This window comes from Plecotus auritus, assembly GCF_963455305.1.
Source record: "Plecotus auritus genome assembly, chromosome: 12".
NCBI classification, from domain to species: domain Eukaryota; kingdom Metazoa; phylum Chordata; class Mammalia; order Chiroptera; family Vespertilionidae; genus Plecotus; species Plecotus auritus.
The window spans coordinates 13,460,708-13,476,759 of NC_137778.1; the positions used below are offsets into that span (position 1 = coordinate 13,460,708).

Consider the following 16,052-nt stretch of genomic DNA (forward strand, 5'->3'; position numbering starts at 1 on the left):
TTTTTTTTTTTTTAAATCACACGCACGCACAACAACAAAACTAAACCAAATTTTAAAAAATGAGAAGATATCTCAGAAGGTTGCCGAGTGAATACATTATCCGGCTGAAACCGAGCCCCCAGGGCTAGGGCGGGAGCCGGGAGCGCGTGGGGTCTGGGTTGCGGGCTGGAGCTGGGCCCGCTTGTCCCCGGGCACCGGGAGGGGAGGGGAGAGAGAGGGGAGGGAGGGCGGGAAGGAGGCAGGGGGCGGGCTGGGGTGGGGGTGAGGGGAAGGCGCCCCGTGTGCTGCCTGAGGAGAGGCGGCGGCGGGAGCAGAGGGAGGGCGGGAGAGCGGGCACGCTTGTCATGTTCCCTCTCTCACCCTGGGGGCATCCTGCACAACCTCTCCTCGGAAATCCACGGGGAAATGGCAAACAGGATTGACGGGTTTCACACGCACCTCGCTAGACAGAGCCGCTCATTACCATAACCGTCTGCAGCGACGGCGGCGCGGCGCCCCAGTCGCGGCGGCGGGACCTGCCCGGACCCTCGCCCGCCGCTCACCAGCGGCCACCGCCGATCGGGCCGCCGGGCGGGACCGGCGCGACTGTGCACCGGCAGCCGGGCTGGCGCCGAGCCCCAAGCGGACAAGCAGCAGCTGGAGCGCTGCGGCCGCCGCCTCCCGGCTGACCCCGCGGTAAGAGCCGGGCTGGGCGTGGGCGGCGGGGGCGGAAGGGCCAAAGCCGGTCCCCCGGGCATCTGCTCGCGAGGACTGGCACCCGCGCGGCCTCCTCGCGCCCTCCCGGCACCCGAGCTGCGCCGGGGTCACCGAGTGGTTTCGCTCAGGCCCGAGCGGGACCGGGGGGCGGCGTGGGCCAGGGCGCAGCTGGGCGCGGAGGTGGCCCGGGCTTTCACCGGGCTGGTGCGCCGCGGCGCCTTTTCCTGGGGCGTGAGCCGCCGCCTCCCGGCGCCTCCGGCGGCGGCCCGCGCGCACGGAGCCGAGTGCAGGAGCAGGTGGCTACCGCAGCCCGGGCGAGACCTCAGGGTCATGGGTGGCCGCCTGTCCCCTTATCCTAGAGGACGAGGGCCGGTGGGAGTGATGCCCCCAGGTCTGGACGCCGCGGCACCTGGTAGGTGAGGAGGGGAGGGATGTGGATGCCAGAAGCGCGCGCTTGCAAGAAAAAGGGATCGCTGCGGGAGCTGACACCTTCTGTCCCCCGCCACCTCCGCCCCCGCACTCTCCGCCCCAGCAGCCCAGCCGCGCTGCGGGCGGCGGCGGCTCCTCTGTCCTCAGCTCACCTCCCCGGAGGGCTCGGCGGCTGCCCGCCTGGTCCACGCCTCCGCCCCTCTCCTCCCTTCCCCCCTCCCGCCCCCATCGGCCCTAGCAACTTTCCCGAGTGTCCGGCTGTGGCGGTCGGTCGAGGCGGGGGGTGGCGCAGACCGGCGGACGCCGGCGGGAGATGCGTACCCGCCGCCCCGATTCAACCGACGCGCAGGGCGCTCCCGCAGCCGCGGGCTCCGAGCGGGCTTGGCGGGGAGGAAGGGAGGGCGGGCAAGATCGGCTGCGGGCTGAGCGCGGACCCGGCCAGCATCGCCGGAGCCCAGCCAACTGCCCTGAGTCATTTCCTTGGAATCCCACCTTTGGTGTTTATTTCCCTTAGAAGGAAACTTGGTTTAAAAAAAAAAAAAAGAAAGAAGAAAAGAAAGAAAGAATAATAATAGCTCTTATTCTTCAGGAGAGACTGTGGAAAGACAACTTGCCTTTGTTCCCAGACACTTGGGGTGTTGTTTACTTTCTCCCGCGGCCGGTGGTAGACAGGGCTCTGCTCGCTGCTCCACGGAGGGGCTCGGAGGCTTAGGCACGACCCCGGGGGTGTGTCTGTTTGGGAGCCGGGATCTGAGGGCTGCTGCCAGCCTGCAGGGGGTCGGTTCTCTAAGCTTCGGATGCCAGGCTTGGCCCTGGGGTGGGAAGACCTGGCCCAGGGACTTGGACACCCACCTCCCACCTCTCCTCCTCAAGCCCAGGACCTGACCTAGAGCTCATGGCTCCCGGAGCTGTAGCTGAGAAAGGTACTTCTCAGGGCAGACAGGTGTTCTCTGCCAGGCCTGCAGGAGAGCGGTATCTGTCTGTGTTAGAAGGGCTGGAAGGATTTTATTGCGCCCATTCAGCCTCTTCCACCACCGCTATCAAGAGCTGGGTTGAACTGTAGAGATCTTATTAGGGACAATGTCGAGGCCTGGGCTTGGTTCCCCTGGGGCAGGGCATTGAAGACTGGCAATGTCAGTGCTTTGAAAATATCAAGCCCTTTACTTCCCTGCTTTCCAGTATTGGAATCAGACCTCTCACTGCTATAATGCTCTTAATAAAATGTTCTCTCATTTCTAAGGACAGATGGGGGAGGGGGTGGGCAAAGAATGACCAGAGGTCTCAGTGAGATTCAAGGTGCCACTGAATCTGGGGCTCCCCTGTTCTATGTGCCAGTCACTCCCATTAGCATCATAATGGCTCCCAGGAAAAAAAAGCCCAACCCATCTGGAAAAACCAAACTGAATAGAAGTGCCTGGTAACTTTGCTGGGAGCATTTGCTGGAAAAGCTTGAGCCCTCAGCCATCTGGGGATGCTTGAGGGGTCATACCACTACATCCACGTGGCTCACAAAACAGGCATGTGGGAGCCTGAGGATAAAAGGTTAGAGCCTTTTGATTTTTTTAAAACCCAATGTATGGACAAAACACACTTTTGTTTTATTTTGTTTTTTTAATCCACTCATCTCTCATGTTAAGCAGATTTTGCCATTACTATACATCTTGGTGGCTATATTTCATATTGACAGCACATAAATTTGTGGACTTAAACTTCTGACTTCAGTAGTAGAATGCTATGTAAATCTCATCGTACAGAGAATAATGACAGGGTGGGTCTGCACATATAACACAAATAAAGAATCACGTGAAACATCGGTGCTTAGCGTTGCACACTCCAATCTTTCCTGAACCTTAAACTTGCCTTCTTCATTTGTTAACATCCTCGACTGTAAATTCTAAATAGACTAGAAAGACTCAATTGCTGTGGAACTCAGCCTCTCCAGGTTAGGATTTTGTGTGTCCAAGTTTTCAAATCAGAAAAGAAAAACTTACTGAAATTAGTATCACAAAGGAAAAAAAAACAGCCAAAATAAAAACAATTTTGCCTTGTTTCAAGTTCACGTTTCAAGTTCCAATGCGTGATGATAAATATTTATGTACTGGAAACAATACTAACAAATAGAAACACTGAAATCCTTAACCGGAAAAGCTACAACAATAAGTCCTTAAAATGTAAACAAACTCTTACTGACATAACACAGCCCAGGGCCCACATAATGTCCTATTAAACAAAGGCAATTGCTACTCGGCCCTGCCAATACTTTCCTCTCTTACAGGGCATGGATTTGTCAACCTGCTTTGGTTTCAATGTAATAAAAGTTCTTCTCGGGCAAAAAGTTTGGATCTTATTCCTAGAATCCAGCACAAAAGGGAGGGTAAATGTCAGGCTGGAAAATATTGTTGCAGTCACTAAGAGAGGGCTACTTGCCTCAGAAAAACCTCTAATTCATATGTTCATGGCAATAGCACTTCCTGATGCAATTGTCTTAAAATAGGTTAAGTGTTTCAGTTTGGACCATTTCATGAGAGTCTTCCAGGGAATAAATTACCACAAGGTTTTGTAACTTGTTCAGATGCAGAGTTTGAGGGTGTGACAGATTAAATTTTTTGGTTGATGACTCAAAGAACAAAATGAATGACGTGTCCCACCATTTCTTTTTAGAGAATTCATTGAACCTCTTTTCTTTTTTCTTCTTCTTCTCTTGCAATAAGATTTTTCTAATAAGTCCTAGCAGCTGCCTCTTTGGAGGGCATTTGGAAAGAGAAGGGGTAAGTGGTTTAGAAGCACAAATCAGCTGGATCCTAATTCCAGCCACTGACCCCCCAGACACCTCCCCTGTCTATCAGAAGGCTTTGCTTCACTCTCTGGTGAGGTTGGGATGGAATGTAGGATCCCCAAGAGAAGACTGGGTGAAGAATGGAGTCATTGCTGCCAAGAGCTGCTGTGTTCGTCAGAAGGACATTGTCACTTTAATGAAGCTATTTTTCCCTGCCCCTGGTGTCTTTTACCTGGAAGTGGCCCCTTGTTATAACATGTAGGTAATAACAGTCTCCCACGAGACAATGGGAGGAGAGTCACCCTTTCCCCAAAACATTATAAGCTGTATAATTTGGAGAAGAAAGCAAGAACTAGACCCTTCATGCATATTTGCAAGACAGTCAGTCTGCAGAAAGCAGGCCTGACATCACTCTTTGTGACAGTTCTTTAAACGGCAAAGTGAGGGTGAAGGTTTGCCTCACCTAAAGGACCTGGCCCTTAGTGAGGCACCAAGGCTGCTCTTGTGTCACCACTGATCTGTGGCTCTTGGGTCTTTTTACTTTAGGATCAGACCCTTTTCTCCCTTGAACTCACTCTTGAGGCCTACTTAGAACCAAGTGAAGGCACTGAGCCCCCATGGAAATGACCCACCACCCCCCAAACCTGAGTTATGGAGGGGCCCAGCTCGCTTCACAGAGCAAGGAGGCTCCCTGTCTCCCTGGAGGCCCTGGGGAAGGACACGTACTGGAGAGAAGGGCAGTGGTGTGTTGCCTGTTGGAAAGTTCCTGCCTTGTGTCTGGGCTTTGCAGTGTAAAGAGTTGTCGGCTGCCTCTGGCCCCAAAGCCCTGGCTCCTGTTTAATATTCTGCCTGCTCGGTTGATGTTGTGCTTGGCTCCTGTGGGACTGCAACTCACGGCTTGAAACTGGAGCCAATTTTCTGTCTTCATCTCTCAGTGTTTTGACTGGAGGCAGATCCAGTTCAGGCCGATCAGGGCTGGTGCAAACAACTACCAAGTGTGTGTCTGTCTGCTTCGCTTTGGGAGAAGAAAGTGGAGGGAGCCCCAGAATGTTGTAGAGGAACTGGCCCTGCGGAAACGAGAGGAGGAGGGGGCAGCGGAGCAGAGGAACCTGAGAGCATCAGTAGGGATTCCTGGTGGAGGTTTCTGCCTCCCTAGCCCCTTTCTTTTGATTGATTAGCGGATTTCATCAAAGGAGACTCTCGGGGGATTGGCTAGAAAATTGATTTCGCCTTATTAATAGAAAGGACGCGCAAGGGTTTTGGCCTTGCCTCCTAGCGGTACATGTTCTGCGGCAAGGTCAGGAGGAAAATGTGTTTAGGAGGCAAAGCAGCTGTCTTGAAGAGGGCTGAGGGGAATCGGAGAACAATACGAAATGGGGTTTTAAAGATCCGCCCATGAAATGCAGATTGCCGAACACAGAGGCTGAGCTAACAGCAGCAAGAGAGTTGGCTGAGGTTCTCTTTGAGAAAATAATAAACTGTTTCAGGGTGAAGGGAGGACCCAGAAGTAAAAGTTTCCCAGAGCAAAGGGATGAAGATGCCAAGGCCATGGCCTGGCTTCCTCCTGATCAAGGCTGTTTTCTGTTTTTTTCAGATCTGAGGCTGTCAGAGATGACTCTGGTTCTGTCCATGAATAGATTCTGCGAGCCCATTGTCTCGGAAGGAGCTGCTGAAATTGCAGGGTACCAGACACTATGGGAGGCTGACAGCTACGGAGGCCCCAGCCCCCCAGGGCCAGCACAGGCTCCTCTGCAGGGAGACCGGGGAGCCGGCCCCCCGTTGGCAGGTACTGCTCTTGACCTTCTCCTGCTGCCCTCTGAGGCCAGACTGGTGGGAGGAGGTGGTGTCTGCAGCGCCTCTCTGAGCTGAGCCCAGCTCCAGGGGCTTTTCCAGGCAAGCCCCAGTGGGTTTGACAATGAAATCCTCGTCCCATGAGACAGAAAGGAATCTGCACTTGGGGCCAGCAGTGCTGTGTCTCTTCTTCTTAAGCACACAATTGGCTTTGGTATTGTAGGGGGGGAAACGTCAAAGCTCAGAAAACAGAACTATGTTCTTTCTCATTCTTTATTCTAATATTTTAAGGTAAGCTCCTTTGGATTTGTGTGTAGTACTAGCAATTTTTAAAGAGCCCTACAATATAAAACAAGTACTTGTGAAGTCTGGTTTGCTAAAAAGGATTAAAAGCTGTGGTCTTTAAAAAGTAGACCCTACTTGAATTCATGGTTGACATGTTACATTTTTGAGAGCCAAAAGGACTTTAGTTACCCAAAATTTAAATTTCATATTTTGAAAGAAGAAATATTATAACTCCCATGTACAGATAATCATTTCTTTCCTTACCTAAAGCCAATAATACTTGAAAGTTGTTTAATTATTAGTGCTTATAATCTAGTATATGTATATATAGGATGTCCCCCAAAATGGATACACACACTTTGAGTAATTATAGAGACAGTGTTTATTAAAATACATTTCATTTTCAAAATTGAACTATCAGCTGTTAAAGTGTGTACCTTTTTGGGGGGGCACCCTGTGTTTGAACAGTTGGTGTTATGGTATCATGGATTTAATTGAACAATCTGAATAAATATTAATATTATTTCGGAGTTGTTACAGTCCTCCCCTTTGAGTTTGCCTGTGCAAAGAATCTGAGTATTTAGTAAATGCTGAAATATGTCGTTTTCCTCTATCATTGTCTAGAAAGCCTGGCCTGGGTCACAGGATTCTGTATGATAGCAATTATTAAGACAAGTGTTTGTTTTTAATCATCAAATGTACGGAGAGATACGTAGCCAAGTTATCTTCTAGAAGGAAAGGAAAGTATTTTGTTTGGAGAACCTCTGGCAAACCGCATGTCATTTGTCATATCTGATTTATTACCACAGGATCACATTACAGGGGAATTTCAAATCCTATAACAACATCCAAGATCACATACTTTAAGAGGAAGTATGTGGAAGAAGAGGATTTTCACCCACCACTCAGCAGCTGTAGCCATAAAGTATGTTTTTTTAATAGTCATTATTTTTATTAAGAGTTTAAGATACTGAGTAACAGTCGCTTGATCCATTTCCAACAATTAAATTGTTCCCCCCAAGCAATGAAAGGGAGCTACTTCTCATCACAGCCGTATTAATCGTTGTCACTTTTTTGGGTCCTGCGTTATTTTTCACAAGGAGTTGAAAAAAGAGCCAGCAGGCACTCCACTGCCCAGAAATAACAGAATTATATAATCCAAGGAGCTTCTCTTTTACAAATGATTTCCTTTTTCTCAGGCTGTGTTACAGGTTGTGGCTAGTCCTGGTGTTCACGTGTGCTGAAATGCCCTTTCCCTTCCCTGGCCTGCTCTCGCCCTCCGCTCTGGCTCCTGTGACAGTGCCCCCTCCGCGTGTGCCCACGTGGGGTGCTTCCTCTGGGCTTTGCCCGACCCCTTAGGGGAGGACTCACCCTCCCTCCAATGTGTGCATGAAAGTAGAAACCTGCACTTCACTGCACATTTGTTACATATGTTCAGTTTGTTCAGATATATCACCCATTCCCAGGAAAACACCTAACTTTTTGCACGTATTATAAGGAAATTACAGGATCGGGACAGTGTGTAGAAGTGTGAAACTGGCCGTCTAAGCTTTTCAAACACCATCTCTTTTTCCGTACTGTTAACTTTCCTTTTTTTTTTCTTTTTTATATTTTTATTGATTTCAGAGAGGAATGGAGAAGGATAGAGAGATAAAAACATCAATGATGAGAGAGAATCATTGATTGGCTGCTTCCTGCACACTTCGCACTGGGAATGGCGCCCACAACCCAGGCATGTGCCCTTAGCCAGAATCAAACCTGGGACCCTTCAGTCTGCAGGCTGACGCTCTATCCGCTGAGCCAGACGCAGGGGTGGGCAAACTTTTTGATTCGAGGGCCACAATGGGTTCTTAAACTGGACCGGAGGGCCGGAACAAAAGCATGGATGGAGTGTTTGTGTGAACTAATATACATTCAAAGTAAAGGAGCGGAGGGGAGAGCAAGAGAACCCTCCGCTCTTTCTGCTCCGCGGGCCGGATAGAACAGCCGAACGGGCCGGATCCGGCCCGCGGGCCGTAGTTTGCCCACGGCTGGGCTAGGGCTGTTATCTTTCTTCAAAAAATAGCTGCTGCTTTAATCAGCCCAGACCCTAGTTGTCTGAAAGGCAGAGTGGATTTTCAGTTTTTCTCTCTGTCTCTTCTTACTCCCACACACCCCTGTCACCACCCCTGTCCTTTGGACGGCACTTTGACCCTGCCCATGAAGACAGCAGCACACACTGGCCGGTGCTGGGCTTCTCCCTGCGTGTGTATCCCTGCCGCCGGTCAGCCTGGGCTAGTTCGGTTCCCCGCTCCTCGGGTTCTGCTACCACTTGACTTTTTTATAAGCTGGAATAGCTGGCCCCCAAGACACAAGCAGTGTATTCCCTCTTTAGCTTGTGATGTGGCTGCAGCAGTTTTCCAATTGCTGCTGGATCTGTACCAGCCATCACACAGTGATGGTATCCCCCCGCTCAGGAGTGAGTCCTCTCGTTCCCTCTCTGCATCCCTGCTCCTGCCCAGCCCAAAAGGACGCCTGCTTTGGCCCTTCAGATCCTTTCAGCTTCTGGGCTTCATTCCTTAATCATCGTCCCCCTTTCGAGCAAAGATCATTGCAAGCATGAAACCCAGAGGATCGAAAGAGGGACATCACGGAGACCAGGTCTCATGCCCCTGGATGGCTAGGCCAGGCTTTGAAGTGGACTCATTATGACTTGCATGTCGGCATCTTGTTAAAAGCATTTATTGACATACAATATGGGAGTGTGTGTGTGTGTCTATATGCATGTGTATTACACACATAAAAGCACAAGTATCATAAGAGTATAGCTTGAAGAATTTCACACAGTGAACATATCTATGTCATTAGTATCCAGATCAAGAAGCAACATCAGCCCTAGCTGATTTGGCTCGGTGAATAGAGTGTCAGCCTATAGACTGAAGGGTCCCAGGTTCGATTCCAGCCAAGGGCACGTGCCCGGGGTTGCCAGCTTGATCCCCAGTAGGGGGCGTGCAGAAGGCAGCCGATCAATGATTCTCTTTCATCACTGATGTTTCTATCTCTTTCTCCTCTCTCCCTTCCTCTCTGAAATCAATTAAAAAAATATTTATTTTTTTTAAAGAAGCAACATCACCAGAACCCAGAACCCTTCCCTGGCCCCCTTCTAGTCACTGCCCCTCTGCCCTCCAGAGAAACAACCCTCCTGACTTCTTAAGGCACAGTTAAGTGTCTTTCCCACCCTCCTCCTTGTGCCATGAAAGAGGCAACAACCTGGCTTGTCCCTGCTGCGGTCTGACATGTGGCTGGATTCCCTGAGGCTTGGCCACACCAGTGCGTCAGGAAGGGGACAGTAGCAGCACTGGGGACAACCTCTCTAAAGGAACCTGGGGAAGCAGGGCCACACGTTCCTAGATGCAGACCCGGCCCAGAAAGAATGAGGCTGCGATGATATAGCCACAGAGTCCCTTTCCTAAGCTTTCTCTTCCTGTTGTGATTTTTAGACCATCTCCGTTTTTGAGGAGCGGGCCCACATCCTTTACATGTCCTTAGAGAAGCTCAAGTTTATCGACGATCCTGAAGTGTACCTCCGAAGATCTGTCCTGATAAACAATTTGATGAAAAGGATCCATGGAGAAATTATCATGCAGAATAACTGGTGCTTTCCTGCCTGCTCATTCAATGGCGACCCTGCCCAGGAGTGGTTCGTGGCTCAGGACTGTCCTTACCGGAAACGACCGCGGATGGCCAAAGAGGAGTGTGAAAAGATTCATGCCTGCTGCTTTTACCAAGATTGTGGTGGTCACTACCTAAATTTACCCCTTTCTGTCAATGCTAATGTTGGAAGTGCCTCCACCACTGCCTCCTCCTCTTCCCCCTCTTCCCCCTCCTCCCCCTCCTCCTCTTCCTCCTCTTCCTCCTCCTCCTCCTCCTCCTCCTCCTCTTCCTCCTCTTCCCCTCTGCCTTTACCAAGTTGTTCCCACCAGGTGGATTTTGATGTAGGCAGTGCACCGATTTACAAGGGCGATGGCCATATACCTGCCAGCGAAATCTTTGTTACTAATGTCAGGTCGCTTGGTGTTCAGGAAAAGGCCAGATTAAATGATGAGAAATCAAATGATGACACTGACCGGGCTGGTGGCCCCCGAAGCCATGAACCTGTGGGAAATGACCTTGCTTTTGAGTGCAAAGGCCAATTTTACGATTATTTTGAGACTGGCTATAATGAAAAAAACAGCGTCAGTGAGTCCTGGAAAAAGTCCTTGAGGAGAAAGGAGCCTTCACCAGGCAACAAACTGTGCTGCAGCAAAAGGAAGTAAAACACGAGCCATCTTCCCACTGCAACTCTGACGCATGCTCAGCATGATCAATTAGCGCTCCTACATTTTATTCTGAATGGATTTTTCTAGTTTTGTACAACTGATACGATTATGCCATGAACATGCCGTGTCGTTTTAATGCCTGGAGAGCAGATTGCATAAAACATCTGTATAGTAGGCATCAGTGAGCTACTTAGAAGTGTGGTAATTTTTCCAAGAAAACAGTTGACTTCATGCTTAAAAGTCTAAGTTTTCTTACCGAAAAGACCAGTAGATTAGACAGGTGGACAATGCGCCCTTCTGGCATGTCCATTATCCCCAAGGAGCCTGTCACTAGCTAAGAAACTTCAATGTTTGCCAAGGAATGAGGTAGGTATTTGGTCAACAAATCAATATAACCAGCAAAGGAGGTCTGCTTCGTCTATAGGAGACAGTATTTTTTTTCTGAACGAAAGACTGAAGACAGGGAGGTAGGTGAAATGGCTTCATGGTGCTGTTAAGCATTTGTACTTAACAGTCTTGTGTGACAGATGAAAATAGGACATAACGTAAATGAAACACACCTGTCTAGGGGCTTGCCTGTGATGGGGGATGAGGCTTTTGGAGAAGTAGTATACAGGGCGATTTTCGGTGCCTTACTTTATCTTAATTTTTGCCAATGTGAAAATTAAGGATGAATCAGAGTTACAGCAGGGATTTAACAAACAGGAAAAAAACACACACACAGGGTGGATCGATATTGTTTGGAAACCGTTACCTTCGAGCTGTTGCGTTCAAACTTTTGATTCGACATCTCTATTGTTCCTTTATTTTTGATGCCCAGTTGTTTCTGAATTTGGCGTTTTTTGAAAGGGATGGAGGAAACAATAGAGCTGTTGGGAACCAGCGCTAGCTGCTTGGGCTTTTCTATGGCAACCGTCTGTTGCTGGGGTTGGGTTTTTTGGGTTTGGGGTCATTTGGTTTGGTTTGGTTTTCTTGTCCAATGAAATTCATGAACCAGTGGCATGCATTATATTTTAATCTGTTCTGCATCATTTCACTCGTTTAGATTATAAACGCATGTGGTTTTTTATATATAACTTTTGCTGTTGATTAAGAAGCACAATGTTAATAAATGATGTGGTGATCAATAAGGTTTTATCTTAAAGAATGTAAAGATTTTAGGTTTGGGAAAGTTATTTTGGAGAAATGGGACTCAGCCAGCAATAGCTACAGACTACATATTTGGTCAACATTTTTCTCAATCATTTCTTTAATCTGTACATTTGGGAGAGGGTTCAGAGTGCCCCTCTGACCCTCCTTCCCTCTGCTCCAGCCAATTCCTCCTGCTTAACTGTGTTCCAATGTCAAGGTCACTGTTTGATTGGGCCTCCTTAAACAGGTCTGCACGAACCAAATGCCAAACGGAGGAATTAAGTACGTCCTCCCAGTTTCTCCAAGATAAAGCTTTTTTTATTATTGCTATTAATATTAAATATAGGTCTCATTCATACAGTGTATGAGTAGGATCATCATTTGGACAATGTCCACAAGGACCAATTTTTCAAACATGTTCTTGTGTTATGGCTAAATAGTCTAGTAAAGTTTGTCCTTTATTTTCAATATTTGATAAACATTTGATGTTGAAAACTTAGATGATAGACGCTTGTATATGAATGTGTTGTTGTAATAAAGTGAGGTTTTCTTGATATATATTTATTAAAATGATCAAAATTCATTAAGATTTTCTTATTTTAATGATTATTGGCCATGTTTCTCTTTTCCATTGCTCTTTCTTCTTAAAAAACAAAAACAAAAAAACGACAACTCAAAACGTCTAGAAATTGTAGTGGGCAGTGGCCACGTGGGAGTTTTTACTTGAAGTCAGTATGACAGGTGTTTTCGAATGGTCCTGGTTTATATGTTTAGATTTCTGTGGATTAAGAACACAATGTAATTGATCATCAGCAAGGTTTTATCTTATCTTAAAGAACCCAGAGATTTTAGCTTTGGCAGAGTTTCTAGGGGGGAAAAAAGCATAAGATGAATCTATAAATACTGATTCCTAGTTCATTCCTTCAGGAAATGTCAAATTGTCAAGAAGATGACCTATACATAAGCGGTTAAACCAGCTACAGATGATTGCTGGTAGTATTCCATACAATTCTGTATTCATGTTATTCTAAGAGGCTAATATTTTATCTGAAGAAAGGGGGATGCTAGTTGGCAGCTAATTAATTTGTCAAATGTGCCATCCTTGTTATGAGTGTAATACATGATGGAGATTTAAATATGAAAGGAAGGACTTATCCTTTTGCTTTTAAAAAGCCCAGCACTTCCAGATGTTGCTCCCGATGGCAGATCTGGAAATGGCCGGGCTGGTGGGTTTCCACAGCACTCACCTGACCGCGGGCCCGGCACCTGCTCCGCCGAGCCCGCTAGAGCTTCCCTGCAGGAGCAGCGATGCCTGTGGATCCAGCAGCATCACATTTGTCGTTGTTAGTCATCAAGCTTTAGTTTCACGACATTTCCATCATAGTAAAAGGAATACCTCTCTCATCACCAAAAATATAATCCCAAAGCATCCACCTAAATAACAAAAATGTTCCTGCTGGGATGAGAGCAGCAGGGCCTCCTACGTGCCTGCGTTGCCATCTCTGCTCAGGAGACACTGAGCTGGGTTTTTCCAGAATGGCCATGGCACCCCTTAGTAGCAAGTTAAATCTATTAACTGGGTTCTATGTTGTATCCTCTGAGCCTGGGAAATCGAAGACACCCTCCTTCACCTCACACTGCTCTCTCCCCACACGGAAATAGCACCTTTTCTCCTTGCTGCGCTCAGCTATAAGGGAAACCTGATGTGGCAGAATCCAGACTTTTAAAAGTTAAATGAGGGGAAATCTTCACTTAAGAAAATGGCCCAGCTCCCCAAGAGCGGCCTTTAATTGCTACCCCTAGGCAGCGAGGTGCATGTCATTAACCAAATCATGAACCTTTGTCTCTGGTCCTTCCTCTCTAAAAGTGGGTGATGTAGAAGATGGTCTGTAAAGGCACTTCGAAAGGGCAAAGGTAATCACCATCATATGCTTCCACTCTAAAATCCTATTATTCTACACTTCACCTTGAAAGGGGTCCTGGGAACAAGATTGCAGGGATGAACAGTGAACTCCAATGTAAACTTTGGAAGATGATGTATCAATGCAGGTCCATAGATTGTAACAAAGGCACCCCTCTGTGGGGGTGGGGGTATTGAGATGAGGGTGGCTGTGCATGGGGTGGGGGTGGGGAAGGGGTATGGGAAATCCCTGTACTTTGGGCCCAGTTTGCTGTGAACTTAAAAGTGCTCATAAAAATAAAGTCTATTGAAATTTAAAAATGATTGCAGAGATGGGGACCTGGGAGGAAGGGAGAAAAACTCAAAACCATCAGAAGTGACTCTTTGACAATGAATCAATCATTAGGGTAAAGCATCTTTGGCATAACCTTTTAAGACAATAGACATTTAGACCGTTTCGCATGCTCCTTTGCTAAGTAAATGCTGAAGCAAGTGAATGAAGATATTTACTTTTAGAACTTGGTCAAAGCATGACTACCCACCCCTCCAATCGTGAACTTGTGTTACAGCTCCACTCAACAACTTCAAGAACACCTTGCAGAAGACATGGGCATAGCAGAAGAGATGTCACCCTCACCGTCAATGTCAGAGAAGGAAATAGATAGGCATTCCTATCCCTCAAATTGTGAGCAGAAAACGTTCTTGAAAATAAGTTGATCAAATCCATTTTTATGATAGTCCCTTAAGTGTGAAGTCATTACATTTGTAGTTAAAGTGATCCCATCTCTGCCAACTTCAAAAACCAGGATTCTGCATGGCATTAACAATGATGGTTTAAACTAGAGGCAGAATTGTCCCATGAAGGGGAGAATGAAATCACTGTTTAGATAAAAGAGACAATGTACGGTTTCTAGTAATTTATTTTAAGATTGCTGTGTTTAGCCCAGCCGACGTGGCTCAGTGGTTGAGTGTCGAACTATGAACCAGGAGGTCACATTCATTTCCCAGTCAGGGCACATACCTGGGGTTGCCGGCTTGATCCCCAGTGTGCGGCATGCAAGAGGCAGCCAATCAATGATTCTCATCATTGATGTTTCTCTCTCTCCCTTTCCTTTCCTCTCTGAAATCAATAAAAAGACATTTTAAAAAATAGATTGCTGTGTTTTGATTCTGTGGGTTAAAATAAATGCATTCAGAGTCTTTTAAGTTACTATATCATTTTCTATTTTTCTTTTTTTATTGTTTAAAGTATTACAAAGAGTAGTACATATGTCTCCTTTTTTTTTCCCAATTGACCTTCCCTCAGCCTCCCCTTCCCTCCCCCTCCCCCCGGCACATGCCCTCACCCCCCTCCCAGTGTCTTGCGTCCATTGGTTGTGCTTATATGCATGCATACAAGTCCTTCGGTTGATCTCTTACCTCTCCCACCCCTCAACCTTCCCTAGCCTTTGCGCTGTAGTTTGACAGTCTGTTCGATGCTTTACTGCCTCTGTATCTATTTTTCTTCATCAGGTTATAATGTTCTTTATTTTCCATAAGTGAGTGAGATCATGTGGTATTTTCCTTTCACTGACTGGCTTATTTCACTTAGCATAATGCTCTCCAGATCCATCCATGCTGTTGCAAATGATAAGAATTCTTTCTTTTTTATAGCAGCATAGTATTCCATTGTGCAGATGTACCACCGTTTTCTAATCCACTCATCTGCTGATGGGCATTTAGGCTGTTTCCAAATCTTAGCTATGGTGAATTGTGCTGCTATGAACATAGGAGTGCATATATCCTTTCTTATTGCTGTTTCTGTTTTCTTGGGATACATCGTTTTCTTAGCATTACAGTGGATAAGCGGGGTATATTCTCTTCACATGGCTAAAACTTCTCCATCGTATGTGACACAGCTACATGACCTGCGGCCAGTGACTGGTTTAGAGATTGTTTCCAGCTCTGTGTACAAGCCATATTTTAGGTGGGAGAACTCACTTAGGAAAAGCACTTGCAAAAAATGTAAGTTATGAACACCTGAGTCTCGCATCCTGCCATAAAGTGCATCAGCAAGTGAGTTTAATAAAACATGCTGTTTAAAATAGTCTGTAATTTCCTGTTTCTGTATTTCCCTTCAGTAACTGACAGGCTGAAGAACCGATGACTAAATGAAGGGAATTTGCACTAGCTAGTCTGCTGCTGTTTGCAAACCACCACCAGGAGTTTCATCTTCCTCGGTAAACTGTTCTCCGGTGGGCTTCCTATGGTTGTTGTTTTTTTCCCCCTCCGTGTAGGTCCAATTTTTTAATTTTTAAAATGCAAGCTACTTATTCATAGGCTGGAAACACCTGCTTTTGACCACAATGATACTGATAGAATGTATGGAGATGAACGAGTCATTTCTCATGAAATTTCCCATGTTTCTGAGCTGCACTTCTATTACTATTCCCTTGATTTAAAGTTATAAAATCTTATAAAATGCCCTCTCTTGAGGGTAGGGGAGAACACACATAGAGAAAAACTTGCAGATACATAAATTGTGGTCTTGCTTCCTGCTAAAATCCCAAGACAGTGGGCAAATAGCAGAGCTTTGGGGAGGAGGGACATGGCCTTCAGCAGGCACTGCCTCCATCCGGGTAATTCCATGGCAGCGGCTGAGTCCAGGCATCAGCCTGTGATCCTCCACTGTCCCTTCTGATGGGTGGGCTCACACCTGAACCCAGCCTGGAAACTTCTAGACATGGAGCTCTTTCTGCAGATGCCT

The 16,052-nt window shown here is 47.1% G+C and overlaps 1 protein-coding gene across 3 annotated transcripts; it reads left to right on the plus strand.

Annotated features, from left to right (window-relative positions):
- The first annotated feature begins 232 nt into the window (after window positions 1–232).
- Window positions 233–11,991, plus strand: SERTAD4 (SERTA domain containing 4). Of its 3 annotated transcripts, none has more exons than XM_080648311.1 (4): window positions 233–675; window positions 5,496–5,687; window positions 6,787–6,902; window positions 9,457–11,991. In XM_080648311.1, the coding sequence occupies exons 2-4, from the start codon at window positions 5,513–5,515 to the stop codon at window positions 10,270–10,272; spliced, it is 1,107 nt and encodes a 368-aa protein (XP_080504437.1). In that variant the 5' UTR covers window positions 233–675; window positions 5,496–5,512; the 3' UTR covers window positions 10,273–11,991. The 3 variants fall into 3 exon arrangements, with proteins under 3 accessions (XP_080504437.1, XP_080504436.1, XP_080504438.1); XM_080648310.1 differs by lacking the exon at window positions 233–675 and adding an exon at window positions 746–1,108; XM_080648312.1 differs by lacking the exon at window positions 233–675 and adding an exon at window positions 5,002–5,022.
- The last annotated feature ends 4,061 nt before the right edge of the window (window positions 11,992–16,052 follow it).